The sequence below is a fragment of the Coturnix japonica genome, chromosome 2 (genome assembly GCF_001577835.2).
Source record: "Coturnix japonica isolate 7356 chromosome 2, Coturnix japonica 2.1, whole genome shotgun sequence".
Taxonomy (NCBI): domain Eukaryota; kingdom Metazoa; phylum Chordata; class Aves; order Galliformes; family Phasianidae; genus Coturnix; species Coturnix japonica.
This window is the reverse complement of record NC_029517.1, coordinates 15795032-15810713: the sequence shown is the minus strand read 5'-3', so window position 1 is coordinate 15810713 and position 15682 is coordinate 15795032. Positions and strand designations below refer to the sequence as shown.

Below are 15682 nucleotides of genomic sequence, written 5' to 3'. Positions count from 1 at the left end.
TTATGAGTTTTCTTCCCACACTGAGTCATAGACTTACATTTTTCTCTTTTATTGTAGCAAATGAAACATTTATTTTTGTTTCGGGTCCCTGAATAGTTGTATCTCAGTTTTTCTGTGGGCTTTTTTGGCCTTGTCCCTTATTTTTACTTCCCTGTTGGAAGTCTCCATATTCCCATTTCTGCCTGAGTCCCTTCTGGGTTTTCAGGTAGTCACAGAATTGTTAGTGCTTCTGCATATTGTTCCTTTTTGTGGCTTGTCTTTCCTCCATGTGAGGCCAGTGTGCCTCTAATGTCACGTTTTAGACTTTGCTGTACTCACTAGACTTAGCTTTCCCTTTGAAAATTCTTTCCTTCATTATCTTACATTCTGATTGCCTGATCTTGTTGAGATTTGCTTTATGACAAGTAGTCTGTATGGTTGTTCTACTATTTTCTCCCAGTGCTCTCTTCTAAAAGGGATGGCTGTCATGTGCCTTGTCTGCAAAACTTGTTTTCTGAATTTCATCTGACGTACTTTCAGAAGTCTATCTTGTAAATGTCCACAGCTGAGGCACCTTGTGTAGTTCAGAGAGATAAATGGACAGTCCAGCTATGGAGTCCAGTTTAGCATTTCTTTATGTAACTGTTCAACTGCTGAAAAGGACTGGTTTTGCTTTTGAGCACAGTAAGGCATTTTTTCTCCTCTAGAGAAAGAATTCAGTGTAGCACAGCAAGCTCCTTGCTGGTCTAAAGAGCAATGAGCTAGCTTGTAGAAAGAAGTCTGTGTCTTGGCCTTGGTAATGCTGAAAACTGTGTAATAACAATGAATTGGTACTTAGAGATGAATTAGCCATTGTGTTTTGTTTAACAGAGCAATAGACATCCTAGAAGAAATTAATCAGTCAACGGCACGCAGAAATAACTTCAGTGAAGCTGCTCTGGAAAGGCTACTTGATAACAATCTCTCCCAAAAGTACAGCCAAATGGGTTATTTATCATCAAGTAATGTCATTACTGATGGATTCTATGATTATGGTAAGGTAAGTTACTTTAAATTACTTTGCTCAGAAACAGTAAAATTTTCTTCTTCATTTTGAAAAAGTAAGAGGACTGTAGCAACAGCCAGCATCTGGCTACCTAAAATAACTTTGTTTTCCTGTTATGCTGTCTCCCAGGTTTTATAATGATTTCTTTTGATTATCTTTCTTTATGGTAAAATCTTATAATCTTTATGCTATCCCCTAATTACACTCTTCTTCCAAATCTCCTTCCAATCCTGTGTAATCTGCTGAGTTCTTAGTTCCCTACCAGGGACTTTCTTGGAAGTTAGTTCTTCTGTTATCTTTCACTGCAGTATATTTGATAGTAATCTGACTCTGAATGACCTATGGACTTTTTGTTTATTTTTACATAAAGAAGGGTTCGTATTTTCACCTTGGTCATGACCCTTTCTCTCACACAGCACTGCTGATATATCAAGACTGACTCCACTATGTATCACCAGTTACTGTGTTCAGTTTAAATTAGGGAAGTACTTTTCAAAATGCCCAAATAAATTAAAAATATTAGTCTTACTGAAAGATCAGTGAAATACGTGCCTTTAAAGCATTTACTTACTTTTGAAAATTTCATCCTAAATTGTACTGTCTTCAAAATCAGGAATATTTCCTTATCCTAAATTTTAGGATGTAACAATAATCACAAGTTAAATTACTTACAAATGATCTTTTCTAAGAAAATTGAAGGAAAATGCAAATAGGGAAAACACTGTTTTTGTATATTTAGAATGAGTTTTATAAGTTCTCATGTAAGTCTTCTGTTAAAGGTTTACATGATTCTTTTAAAATATTTTTTGTCTTCATTTCTAACTGAGAGCACCACCTTATCTTTTGCTGTAATTTTCTTGTAGATAAAACCTGGCGTAAAACTTCCATCTTTGGAGGAACTGAGTATGCAAGAGCTTACTGACCGTCGGGCCATAATCTTCGTTAGCACTAAGACACAAGAAGAGTGAGTCATCTAGTAATATTTATTGCAGTAACTCATTTTTCCATTGTTTCCACTGTTTCTGATATGAAAGTACTACATAGTTTGTACTGTGAGAGATCTATTTTAATTTCAACAGAGTGCTACGTCCTAGAAGCCAAGTGATGGGTATTTCATAACACAAAAATTTGTAAAATGGCATTTTTTTCCCCTTAGACAGAAAATATTTATTCACTTGATTTGATCTGTTTTTTGTTAGAAAACTTAGCAAAGAAGACTCACTCACTGAACACTTTTTGGTTTCTCATGGTGAGACATCCATTTTATTAATAGCTATAACAGAGCTTGTCATCTGCCATAATAGTTATGTCATCCAAACTGAACATCAGCCTGCAGCAATGAGACCTATGATTTGATGATCTTAATGAGCAGACAAATGTGTGGAATTTTAAGCACAACATCCCAGGAAGCTGTTGGGCTCGATAGATAATCTATGTCAATTATTTCTCTGTTTAAGTTGAAGCCAGCCTAACAAATCTTCTTAGATTTGAATGCAGGAAGTTGGTATTGGCCTTGTTTAACTGGGAGTCATTTCGTGTAAACAGTCTCACAGATCAAAGAATACTCTACCAGTATTTTGCAAGTCCAAAATCTTCTTCTCTGTCAACACATCACATATTTGGTTTACAGTATCATAAGCTTCCCTTTTAAGCTTGTATATGACACCATAAAAATGTCTGAGAATATCTATGACAAATTAACCTTTCATGCTCTTTGTTGATCCTAACCTTGTCTTTTAACTATTGGGTTTTCTTTCTTTGACTTTTGCACAGCTTATTGCCTTTGCACCTTAGCATCAGTCCTACTACCCAGTTACTTCTGTGTCCATCATTGGTATTCTGTACTTCATTTTTGATCCTTGAATCCACATTATGTTTATTTCTATTATTTCTTCCCCATATATATTTCTTATTAACATGTTGACTGTCCTTTAAATTCAAAGCTCTATTTTCATAATTTAACATGCAAATGCTGTCTTACAAATAATACACAAAAAAATCTTACCTCTTTGCAGTGTCCTTGCAATAGAGGAAAAGCCACGGCGTGTATCTTACGAACTGGCTACCTTGTCACCTTTAACTTCAAGGAGAAGCAGTAGAGAAATATCAAGGTATGGTCTTAAAATGTACTAGTTGTCAGTGTTCTGTTATTGTGCTATAGTTAAAAATAGAATTCTGATTGAAAATTGTAATAGAGAATTTCCTAACAGAGTACAATAGCTCAAATACAATCTTAAATAGGTTTTCAGAGTCCTTCTTTCACACCCTGATTGCAGTAATCTTCCGTTGTCTATCTTAGTTGTTATTTGTCCTCCCCATACTGTATTCAAACATCTCCTGTTTGTTTGGCTGTTTTTCCTTTCGGTATCCCTAGAAGGCAATTATTTTACAGCCTGACAATTAAGCCACAGGGAAATTAGGGTAGTTCTTTTTCAAATTAAAAGCTACATTTGTGAATGAGAAGTCCCTCTACTGCCCACATTCATCCATTTTCATAGATTAAATTTCTTCCAGTGAAATTCTACAAGTGACTAAAAGCAGTAAAGCGTGTGTTCAGTACTATTTCAGCAGGGAGCCTAAAAATGCCTCAGTCGTGGAGAGCTCCCTCTGATCCATACAGTACACTAGGTAGAGTTTTACTGGTCCTTTTTGTGGGGCTGATCTGTTGAGCGGGTTTGCTTCTACCAAAGAGGTACAAATCTCTAATCTCATGGAAAATTTATTTCCTTCCTCTGTAGAAAGAGTATTTGAGCCTGTCCCTGCTTGATGTTTGGGGTTTTTCAGTCTTATTCTGGTTTGTTGTAAACCTGCTCAAAACAAGGCATAACAGATATAATAGAAAGCTCTGTCTGTTAAGGCATTTCTTCTGAGAGAGCTGAGATCTCGTCCTGGTCTTAATGATTTTTAGTTAAAATACTTAATTTATATTTTTTTTAGTGTGGAAAAGAAAAGTGAACCGCACTTTCCCAACTGAACTGACTCCCCTTCAGTTCAGTTCTCCTGAACTGAACAGCTGCACAGTCACCGCTGCATGAGTGCCTTTTGGAGAAGGCAGGAGTACGTGCCTAGTTCCAGGGGAATGTTCAGGACTGCAAAGCCAGTCCAAGCAGAACCTCTTTGCAATCCAGGGGATGGCATCTAATCCTTGATAGAAATGTGATACAACCTACAGCTGCACTCAGATTTTTGGTTACCTAACTTAGGGTTATGACCATTTATCATTCAAGTTTCTGTGGGTCTCAGTCCTGACTTCCAAATTTACCTAATTTTGTGGTCTAGGGGTTTTTTGCCACTTCTCAGGGCTGTGAATTCTTGTCACCAATAGCATTACAGAATACTAACAATTTCAGGCTTGCAAAATGTGAGTGTCTGTTGCAGGAGCAAGGGCACCACGGTTGCAATTTTCAGCTTGGAGCTTATCCATGAACTACGATATGCTACTATCTATACAGACCTTTTATTGATAGAGGTAATTGCTGATTTCTTGCACTGCTGTGTGTTTTTGTGCTTATGAATCTTTGTGTGTGCCTGAGAGATTAAATGTGCCGTAAGGAAAGACAAGGGAAAATTGGAACTTGCTTTGTGATCTCAATAGCTTGATGGTATCTCCAGTGGAGGAAAAGCAGGAGTTATCTGGAAGAAGGTCTTTTGGTCTGCATAAGCCGCAGCAGAGAAAAAGCTTTAAGGTGTCACACTCTGAATTATATTAATTTAGAAAGATATATTTAAGACCCGCCTGGACGCCTACCTGTGTGACATGGTGTAGGGTGCCTACTTTGGCAGGGGGGTTGGACTTGATGATCTCTAGAGGTCCCTTCCAACCCCTACAATTCTGTGATTCTGTGATTCTGTGATTCAGAAGTGAAATGCAAATTTTTGATAGATAATAGCTACTGATGGTCAAGTGTTGAGGTTCTGAGTTCAAACCAAATTGTGGGATTAATCTAGCCACAAGTTACTGAGTTACAATTTGGCTAGTAATTCTGTAAGTACTTCTGGAATTCTGTTTGAATCACTTCATATTAAATACTTGAAATGAGTTTGTTATGGTTTAATCTGGGAGCAGCTCAGCACCACACAGCTGTTTGCTTGATTTCCCCCAATCAGGAGGATAAGGGAGAAAGTGGAAACAAAATAGAACTCATGGGTTAAAAACTGTTTGCTAAGTCAGAGAAAACGAAAAAGAAAAAAAAAGCAATAAGGAACTACTTGCCACCTGGATTTTGTGCAGGGTTCTTGTTTCAGGATGAAAAGGAGTGGAAATGTCTTTAGTATCTTACCAGGCCTACTCTAACATCTGCTGATTTGGATGGTGTCCTCCTGATGTCCATCCCATGTCTATTGCAGTTTACTTAAAGGGAAGAGAAGTGATGGGGGAACACAAAGCCAATAATATTTGCTTTGTACTTGTGGTCATTTCTGTCATTTCAGCAGATGCTCTAGAGACTGAGACTACTTTGCCCCGTCATAAAGTGCAAAGCTTAGAGATCTGTTCTGACAAGATAATGTGTTTGTGTACTGCTGTGTGAGGGCACCCTTGGGTAGTTGCTTTTTAACGTACAAGGGCTGCTCCAAACATAATGCTTCCTATTTCGTTATGTTGGCCCACAGTGCCAGAAGCAAATGTTGGTGGTATGGCGGTAGAGGTTGAACCTTCCCGCCAATATCCTATTCCTTTTGACAGCAGAGGGGCAGTTTGACAAAATGGTGTCTGACATGAAAGGGTACAGGAAGCAAAGGTGTGGAATTGAATTGCTCCAAGTGGAAAAAAATTGCACCCATTGATGTTCATTGATGCTTGACAAATGTTTCTGGAGACCAAAATGTGAATGTGAGCCCAGTGAGTCAGTGGTGATACATTTCAGCGGTGGTGACAGTGACATGAGAGACAAATCATGTTCTGGGCAGCCATGCAGATTTTTGTGAGCACAGCATGCAGGCTCTTGTTCATTGCTGGTGAAAATGCATAGCTAATGGTGGTGACTACACTGAAAAACAGTGTTTTATAGCTGAGAATTTGCTCTATCAAGTAGTGTTACTATGCTTTTTGTATCTGTTGTAGTTTCCATGGAAATATACAGGAGGCATTACTTTTGGAGTGACCAATGTAATCTGTGTCAATTACACAGTAAATAACTGCACTGTTAGTGATCTTAACTCGTGTGGAAAGCAGGAATTTTTATTTAGGAAAAAACAAATGCCTGGCTCAATTTCCCCACAGTAAACTTGCAGGGATACAAAGACTTCTTTCTTCGAGTATAAAATAATTGCTTTTGAATGCCATAATCAAGTTGCATGATTTATAACCCCATTGTCATTCATTTTGAATCCATAATTCATACATCATTATTACTATTAATTTGTGAGATATATGGAAGTTACTTGAAGGTCAGTGGCTGACTCCAAGTCTTAAACATGCTTATACTTTTTTTCTACATATTTTTTTCCTTTGATCATACGTTTCTGTTCAACATTATTTTGCAAAGTACCACTGAACACAGTTTAAAACCATTGTTTTTGAAAAGTGATACTGGTTTATATAAACTGTAGCTGAAAGCTAAGAGAAAGGAGAATTATAGTTGTCTGCTGGAAGTGTTTGAATTAGATGTAGAGAAAGTGCTTAGCTGATAGTTTGACATGTATTTGCATAGACAGATAGCAACATTTTTGATCAAACAGTTGCATATTTGATATATATGATGCCTGAACTAAACTGTTAACTTTAATGTAGACTGATAAATGTGTATCTCTCACACGCTATATACTTACAGAGCATTCAAGAAAATACTTTCCAATGCTCATTTCCTCCTTTCTGAAAGACAGGCAAGAGATTTTATTGTATACAAAAGGAAAAAAAAATAGTAGCAATTGCTGTTCTTTGGTGGCAGTACAGTGCATTGGCTGCCATTTTCTTCATGCTGGCTCTCTGGTATTACACAGCACATCCATGCTGAATTTGCAACAGAAATCCTAGCAGCTTTAAAACTATTTACCACAGCTAATTCTCCTCTAGAGTACTGTTTTGCATTTGCAGCATGTCATAGAATCATAGAATGGCTTGGGTTGGAAGGGACCCCAAGGATCATCAAGTTCCAGCCCCCATGCCACAGGCAGGGCCACCAACCTCCAGATCTGGCACTAGAACAGGTTGCCCAGGACCCTATCCAACCTGGTCTTGAACACCTCCAGGGATGGGGCATCCACATCCCTGGGCAGCCTGTGCCAGCACCTCACCACTCTCTGTGAAGAGCTTCATCATGAGCAGTAAGGCAATTTTCAGAAATAGGAGTGGATTTTTTTTTCCCCCAGATTTCATAATTCCCATAATAAAATGGGGATAAAGAAGAGGATATGAAAAGGTTAATAGAAGCCTGCTGTGATGGTCACTGTTCATTTTACAGCCTTCAGCTGTAAGGCAGTAATGCCACAGTTCCTTACAAGACAGATTTTTAGGCAGACATAATGAAATGTTGAGGAGCAGGACAGACACAGTTTTTTCCTGAAAAGCTGGGATGAAGGAGAATAAAAGTGTTTCAACAGTCATTTGAGTAAAAAGGAATAGGAAACTACTCTTCCTATTGTAGCACAATTAGCACACTCCTCATTGGGAAGAGAATGTTTTGGGAGGAGCAGAGAAAAAAAAAACAGTCAAAGAGAAAGAAATACACCATCCATAGATGTCTGTTATTTTGAAAACCTGCTAAATCAGACACTGGACAGGTGAGAGTGGTTCATTTTGATGTTGTTCCCTTTAACAAGTTATTCTCAAGCATAATACCTAAGTGCATAAATGGAGTAGTGGTTGTTTGAGCTACTATTATGAGGTCTCCTTGCTATAGAGTCAAAACAGATAATGAAAACAGTTTGCCTGCATTTTTAGAGTATAAGTGTAATTAATAACCAGAGTAGTTTATTTAAGACAGTGGTGAATTTTCTATATTTTGAAGATTAAATCTTAATTGGTTGTCCTTCTAAAAAATGTGCTTTTTTGAAACCTGTGAAAAGGGCTTTTTGTGAATATGATAAATTTTAATAGGTAAAAGTTGAAAAATATTCCGAAGACAAATTGCTTGAATTAGACTACTGATAAAGGTAAATGCCTTTCTGCTTTGTACAAAGCCTTCTTAAGTCTTAAGAGTGCAATTCATTGTAAAATTTTTAAGAATAATTGGAAGAGCATACAGTAATTATATTGTACCCTGAAGCACGCTCTCTTGTGGCCCTTTATTTCTTTTCTTTTTCTTCCAAGAATGATGAAAGTGTTATGGATTAAAAAAAAAAAATGGAAATGAAAGGAATTTTGTCCAATTTCCCAGTAGGATTACTCAAGATGTATGCTGAAAAAAGAAACAGTGCTTACAAAACACAAGTTCTATGTATTCCTACAAATAAAAAATCCTAAAATGTCTGATTCTGTGGATCTTAATAATAGCCCCAGTGAGATGCTGATTTTGTAGTTCCTATGAAGCCTGTGAAATGCACAGTGTTTTCTCTGAGCAAAGCAAGCATTTCATTTGTTCTTCCGCTATGTGGTTATGGGATCTGTTCTGGATTTGGACTTTAGAAGTAACATAACTCTAAACAAAGGTATTATTATTTTCAGTGTAAGAAAATGGAAAGGGAAGAAAGAAGAGGAAAAACTGAAAGAAGTTGCTGAGATTTTATCTGAAGTCCAGGATGAAATAAATCTAGAAGATGCACAATGGCAACCACCACCTGACTACATGTTAATGAATTATATTAATGATGCTTCCAAAACAATTCTACCACTCACCACTACTCGGGAGCAGGTTGTGGCTCTTGCACAGTGAGTTCCTAATTATATTTCCATAAGTAATGCAAATAAGTTGATTTGGTAAAGTAACATTTTTCTTTTCACAGGGCAACTTTTTCCAGCTTGTTCTTTTTTCCCCACCCATAATTGGAATCAAAACCAGCTTTGGCCTGGTATTTTAATACAATTTTTGGTTTTAAGTTTCTTCTTTATTACTTGATTATAATTAAAGTACTTAAATAAAATATCATTTGCAACAAAAGGTTATAATTTTCACATTCTGAAAATATTCATGCTGGCAGTTTCAGGTTTTTGACACTTATATATCTGTACTGAGCCTTTCCATTGAGCATTTCAGATAAATCAGGATTTCCAGTGTTTCCTTGTAAACTTTCCTATTCATTCTACAAATGAATGCACAATGAAGACTGTCTTTAAAGTATTTAAAATATTTCCTATCATTAAAGAGCTTGTTTTGTGAAATATGTCCCCTCTTATTCCTCTTGACATAGCACCTACTTTGTGGTAATACAGATGGCCCTTATTCTTAGTTGTCATCTTGGCTGTGATGATGCCCTGAAGGTTGTTGAACAGCAATTAATGTTAGGAGAGTAATTAATGTTTTTTTATCCCCTGGATTTTAAAACAAACATCTAGAAAGAAGCATTACTTGCCATTATTTTCTCACTGCTACTGGGGTATGGCCCAGCACAAAAAGGTGCTATGAGCCTTTCTGTTGACTCCAATGGGTTTTGGATGAGGGTTTAAAAATTGACCCAAATGCAAAACTGTCATGTTCTGTAGGAGAAGGTCCAGATTCCCAGGAAATGCCCTTTTAATTCCTTATATGTAGAACTTTGTACAATTGCTGCTGAAGAAAAAACTGCACAGTAGTTGAGACTGTTGCAACTTACCGCTGTTTCTTGCCTTAGGATCTTTCTTGCTCTATTAGTTTAGAAACTCCTCTTAATAAGAGCTCTCTTGTATTTTGTTTTCTATACCAAAAGCACAAAACATTCTTAAAAGGAGTTTTCAGGTGCTACTATAATTAACATCCTGATGATTTAATAGTGCCAAAACATTGCAATGATGTGTGTACAGACAGTTGTTATCAATGTGCGATTCATTAGTAGCACTGGCCATTCAGCCTAGGCACCAATCACTGTCATCTCCAAGCAGTGTGGCTTCTTTCATCTTCTCCATAGTTTAACCTTTACTATCTTAGCAGTTTCCTGACTGCCTCCTGAATCTGGAGAGTTTGGCGTCAGATCCCACTGAGTCTCTCAAAATTTGTTCTTTCTTTCTTTTAACCACATTTTTAATGAAGTGGTCCGCTGTGGTATGAGGAACGACTTCTCTGTTGATTGCAAAATTTGACAAGACAGGGATTCATCCTTCACTATCCAGCTGTGTATAAATTACGCTGTCTTTCTCAAGGTGGAACTCATAAAATACCCTTTCAAATCCACTCTTCAAACACCCGAATGGAATATTTGCAAATAACCAACCTGGTGAAATGATCATCAGGGACAGAAGTAAAATGTTTTCTGCAGGGATTTGTATTCATATAGTGCATTTTCTGTGTGTGCCTGGGGAGCATGTGCTGAATGCTGGAGGAGGAGGCAGCTGCAGGAGCCCATGCACATCCCTGCTGTGTTTGCTGGGAGGAAGCCAGCATGAGTTAGGGAATGCACCATGGTACTGGCTGCCTCATTTAAACGAGTGCAGCACATCTCCGTGCACATGCAGGAGTGGTGTGCATGTAGGCTCAGAAGCCTTTGCTCCCTTTACTGAGAGCTGGCTGCAGGCATGAGCAGCACAAGAGACTATTTGGAGCCCTTTGCTTCTTCAGGCTCACGCTGTAATTGCCAGCTTCGCATTATCACATCCAGTCTGCTCAGCAATAACTCCCTGTGCTGCTGCTACTAGTGCCTCCCTAGGCCCTGGATTTTGAGAAATAAGACCTCTTGAATAGTTTTGCATGCAGTGTGAAGCTAAAACCTGTTTGCATATGTTTACGATGGAGACAGTGATGCAGAAGTTTGTTCCCAGTCTGAGGTAGTGGCTGTAGTGTCAGCTCTGCGGCACCTTTTCCAGAGTTACAGCCCTCATGAATAGCCATGCTTTCAACTGAGGGCACTGCAAGGAACAGAGGTCTGTGCATAGAGGAGCTGTGACAGAAGGGAGGTGAAGATGTGTGTAAGAGGAGGTAGGGATGTGTAAATCAGAGTTGGATCCTATCTGTGCGCAGCCACCTAGAAGACATTCTTTTTGCAGTTTTTGCATAGCTTGTGGGTTCTGATCTTCTCTTTCTTTGTTTAAACTATTATTTTTTTTTTAAGGATAAATATAACCTCCTGCACCAAATATTGGCTTTGGCATAAGAAAACACATATAGAGATTGAGGTACCCTTTCTGGGTGTAGTTACTTTCCTGTAACTACCTGGGAATATTGTCTAATGACTTTATTTTTGTCACATACTCTCGTGCTTTAATTAAAATTTCAAACAAATGCTGGGGCTGGGGATTGTACTACATTACTCAAGTAATCTGTTGGCTGCAGAGATGACCATTAGTTTCTGAACTATGTATTCAGTTATTTCAGTTTTGGTGATGATGTTATTGGAGTACTTGATGCCCACACTAGACCTCTCCAGAATCCCTGCTGGCAGCTTCGACTTTGGTCTGTGATCTTTATGTTTACAGTGATGTCTAACTGTAGTTAATAGTAAAACAAACAAAAACCATCAAATAAAACAATTACAGCATTCATAGCAACAGTTTGAAGTTACATGTATCATTCTCTTACTGCATCTGTACCTTCCATTTTGTGACAAATTCGAGAGGTGCTGTAGGTTTAATTGATCTTGGTGTTCATTGGAACAGGTTTGTTGCAGACAAGATGGGTGGTGCAATTGAAAGAGACGAACTACACAATTTCAGCTGGGAGCTTCACATAAGTGAAATAGAATTTGAACTAAAATCCAACGTTGTGCCTATTGGGAAAGTGAAAAAAGGGACATTTTGCCACAGGGCTTTACTTTTCAAGGTATGTTAACATTTACTTTAGAACATATTGTTATTCTTGCTAAATGGATATTAAAACTAGAGTATACTTGCATCAGTGTAATCTAATATTTATATTCATGTAATATCTTGTGTATATGTCTAAGTCTGCAGAAGTATATACATATTTTACTGGCAAAACTGATTTCCCAGTGAACAAAAGCCAGCATGGCTTCTTTTTGTAAACATTCTTTTTCTCATTAAATTGCCTTAAGTGATATCAGCAGAACACTTGAAAAATGGCGAGGAGTCAAGAGATTTGTTTGGTAGTCAAAACATTTTATATTTTCTGTAACTGTCAAATACTGAATTATGCAGTTTCCTGGGGTGTTTTTCTGTTGTTGTTGTTGTTGTTTGTTTGTTTGTTGTATGCTGCAAATGTAAATGTGTAGGGACAATTTCTGTTCATTATCTATCCAATATTCTGTGACAATGCATAACAGCTTTTATGTTCCAGTTGCATAGGCTGGAAAGCTTTGTTTCTTCCTCTGTCTTCATGTCAGCCTGCTTATCTGTGCCCTCCGTAGCTGGCCTCTTCTCCTTCTTGTATGAAAAGAAAAAGAGAAGAAGGGCTTAGGCACTAAGCAGGAAGGACCTGGGAAATAGTATAGAGGAGAAAGAGTACAGTGCAAAATACATGACACCCATGGGGAGAGAAAGTTCCTGACATATATTGTGGAGGTCTGAGAGAAGGAATTAATTGTGCTGAAGCAGTACTGATGTTCTCTTACCCTCCACTGTCCTCTCACCATTATGTTTCCAAAGAAACGTTTGCAGGGACAAATCCTCTCTCTTAAAGCTACTGCAATCTCAGCATGGAATATCTTTGTAAGAAGTAAGATTTTTTCAGGATTTTATTTCTTCATGGCAGATGTGTTCGAAGAAAGTACCTTTTGTAGCTGGAAGCCCTTGCAGCACTGCTGGGGACAACATAGAGCTGAGGCCATGGAGGTGTTCTATGCAGTTCACCTCATGTTTCATTGCTTCATACACTGAAGGTGCTGAAGAGCAAAGAGCATTGGAGTGAAGCAGCAGCCCTAAATTTAACACTAATAAAAATGTTACCTTTCTACACTTAGTGCATGCAAAGTATGCAAGGTACAACTATAACTAATGGATCTTCAGAACATTGTGCAAAATGGCCTTCCAGGAAGAATACCTTTCAGTGCAGCGTGGTTATTGTTCTCCATTTGATGTCTGAAAGACAGGCTGATGCATGGATATGTTGGTGTCCGAGAAGAGTAAAAATGAATAGATTTTATTCAGTGCATAGAATGTGGTAGAAATAGCATCTATAAGCAGTCTGTCTAAGCACAACCAACAGTAAATATTTGCGGTTTGGAACACCACAGATATTTATGCAGTCTGTATCAAGAAAGCTTTTTATGGTATTTCTTTTCTTTTTACGCATCGCTCACTATCACACAAGCTAAATGTACTAACTGATTAACTCCTTTTCTTTCTCTTTTAGGTGATAGCAGACAGACTTGGAATTGGCTGTAGTTTAGTTCGTGGCGAGTATAACAGAGCTTGGAATGAAGTTAAATTGGTCGATGATTCTCCTCAAGGAGTAACTGGGCTGCTGCTTCCTCCTCAAGAGTATATTGTAGATCTGATGTTTGTGCCAGGCTTTCTGATGAAACAAGGAAGTGCAGAGGCTGATCAGTACAAATATATTTAATCACACCCAAATTTCTCCAAAATAAGCATTTTAAGATGATTACATGCTATTATTCATGAAACAAATAGGGGTTGCGGTCCAGCTATCCAAAGAAAAAGCATCTATTTCTACAGTCATTTGCTGAAAGGCATTCTTCATTTTCTGAGACTTCGCTTTAGATATCTGCATTTGGTATGTTGTTCTGAACATCGAATTAAACATAGCCAACCTCAGTTCTTAGAAACTAGGAAGGGAGTGGAAGCTGCTAATGTTGGCACTATTTTAAGAGTAAGATTAAAATTTATTAGTTGAAGAATACTTGGTATGTTGTGCTTATTAAATAGATTTTTCCAAATAGATTTCTAAACTACCTTTCTTTTCTTATGGTCCTTCAACTGTGTACTTTCTGTCTCTGGATGGATAATATTATACTGTAGGTAAAAGTAAATACTGTTTATCCTGGCACAGAGAAGACAGATGATTGATAAGTTATTGCTTGCAATCTCCCTTTAATTTCTAACTCTAAGGATTCTATGATTCTATGATTTCGAGTTTTCTGATAAATGTAAACCAGCAAAGCAGCAGACTGAAGGTGGTGGTGCTGTCAGTGGGATTTTGATATGGGAGGACTTACAGCCTTGACCCTGCGTACTTCTCTTTGTTTGCTTGTTCTGCATGTGTGGAGGCTGTTACGACAAATAGGATTCTAAGTAGATAATTCCAGGCTTTTTAGACTAGTTTGCTGGCTCAGATACATTTCTGAGGCGTCTGTAGCTACACCTCACTACAGAAAAGGATTCTTCTGTTTTCCCCAAAGTAGATGCAGAGGCAGCACAGATTACTGGCAGCTGCAGTACCAGCGTTTCCACACTTCCCCTCTGTTGATCTTGGTCTCTGATCAGTAGTAGGAACATCCGGGTTAACTTCCACTTGTTTTATCTTTATGTTAGCAAGGGACAACTGCTGTCTAATTCATGGAATTAATGCATTTCAGGTACTTTCTAATTTTCTATTACTAAACAACAGCACCAGCAGAAGACTTCCAATATGTCACTCCTTCAAACTCCTTGTATTGAAGAAGTTGAACACTTTCCCCAGTAAATCTCACTAACTGTTTAACTATGGACCCTAAGGAGGATCCAGAGCTTATGGGGCAAAACAGATGTCTCTTTTCAGATACAAGAGGAACTTTTAAATCTTTATATATATATGTATGTATGTATGTGTGTGTATATATATATCTATGTATAAAACTTGGCTTCAGGCTAAACAAACAAGTCTTATGTTAGTGGATATGGATTTGGGATGATGATGTACTAATTTATCCACAGCTCCTCTGCGTGAATCTAAACCTTTTCTATTATATGACTCCCTTCTCCAAAAATACAGCTTGTTACCATCGCAGCGTCAATGTCAAAATAGAGGCTGTGCAGAGGCAGCAAGCTTTTACTGACTATCATGCCAATTTAGTTAAAATAGAGAAGTGCATTAATACACTCATTATATTCATCGCTTTCGTGATGGTTTTTACAAGAGCCGTCTCCCCCCACAACTTGTTGCAGTACCTGTTTTCTTCAGAAGACTTAAAATAAGCAAAAAGTTCCCCAGGCAATGCAAAGCCACAAAATAACATGAGCTGAAACCCTTGTGTATGACATTACAGCAAAGCAGAAGAATAATGAATGGCAACAGTCTGTCTGCCCAAGTAGCCTATCTCCAGTAAAGATCGATAAAGCAAAGGTTAAGAACATGGCACAAATACACTTTTACATTTCCAGAGCAGTTTGCAGTTCAGTTTGCAGGGCCTTGCAAGACCGCTGTGTGGCTGTGGGGTGTGATTGTTTCCTGCTCTTTACCAGTATGGCCATTAGAGCAGAACTTTGCAGATAAATGGAAAGCTCTTCAGACCTCTTAATGAGCTAATTATTTTTCTATTATAAAAACGCTACCTCTGACACTGAAAGATACCAGGTATATTGGGCTGACTTTACCTGGCCTTCCTCGTCCACCATCACTGGGCAGAATTCACACTCCAGATACAGGTGGTGTATGTGAAGCAATGCTGGTGGTGTGGGGCCAAAAATGTGCACGTGTGTCTTTGACCTATAAAAATGTTATTTGTAGGACATGGCAGGAACTCATGTGTTGGAGGCTCAGT

The 15682-nt window shown here is 38.1% G+C and overlaps 1 protein-coding gene across 8 annotated transcripts in view; it reads left to right on the top strand.

Annotated features, from left to right (window-relative positions):
• The window catches only part of ARMC3 (armadillo repeat containing 3), a 55194-nt gene extending 41298 nt beyond the window's left edge, over positions 1-13896 (top strand). For 6 of the 8 annotated variants that reach the window (XM_015853331.2, XM_015853327.2, XM_015853325.2 and 3 more), the window contains 6 exons: positions 829-1018; positions 1888-1988; positions 3040-3135; positions 8628-8831; positions 11685-11847; positions 13336-13896. In XM_015853331.2, coding sequence (XP_015708817.1) covers positions 829-1018; positions 1888-1988; positions 3040-3135; positions 8628-8831; positions 11685-11847; positions 13336-13545 — 964 coding nt within the window. In that variant the 3' untranslated portion in view covers positions 13546-13896. The remainder of the gene's footprint in view (positions 1-828; positions 1019-1887; positions 1989-3039; positions 3136-8627; positions 8832-11684; positions 11848-13335) is intronic. The other 2 variants (XM_015853333.2, XM_015853328.2) reach the window with 1 other exon arrangement.
• Positions 13897-15682: the final 1786 nt, after the last annotated feature.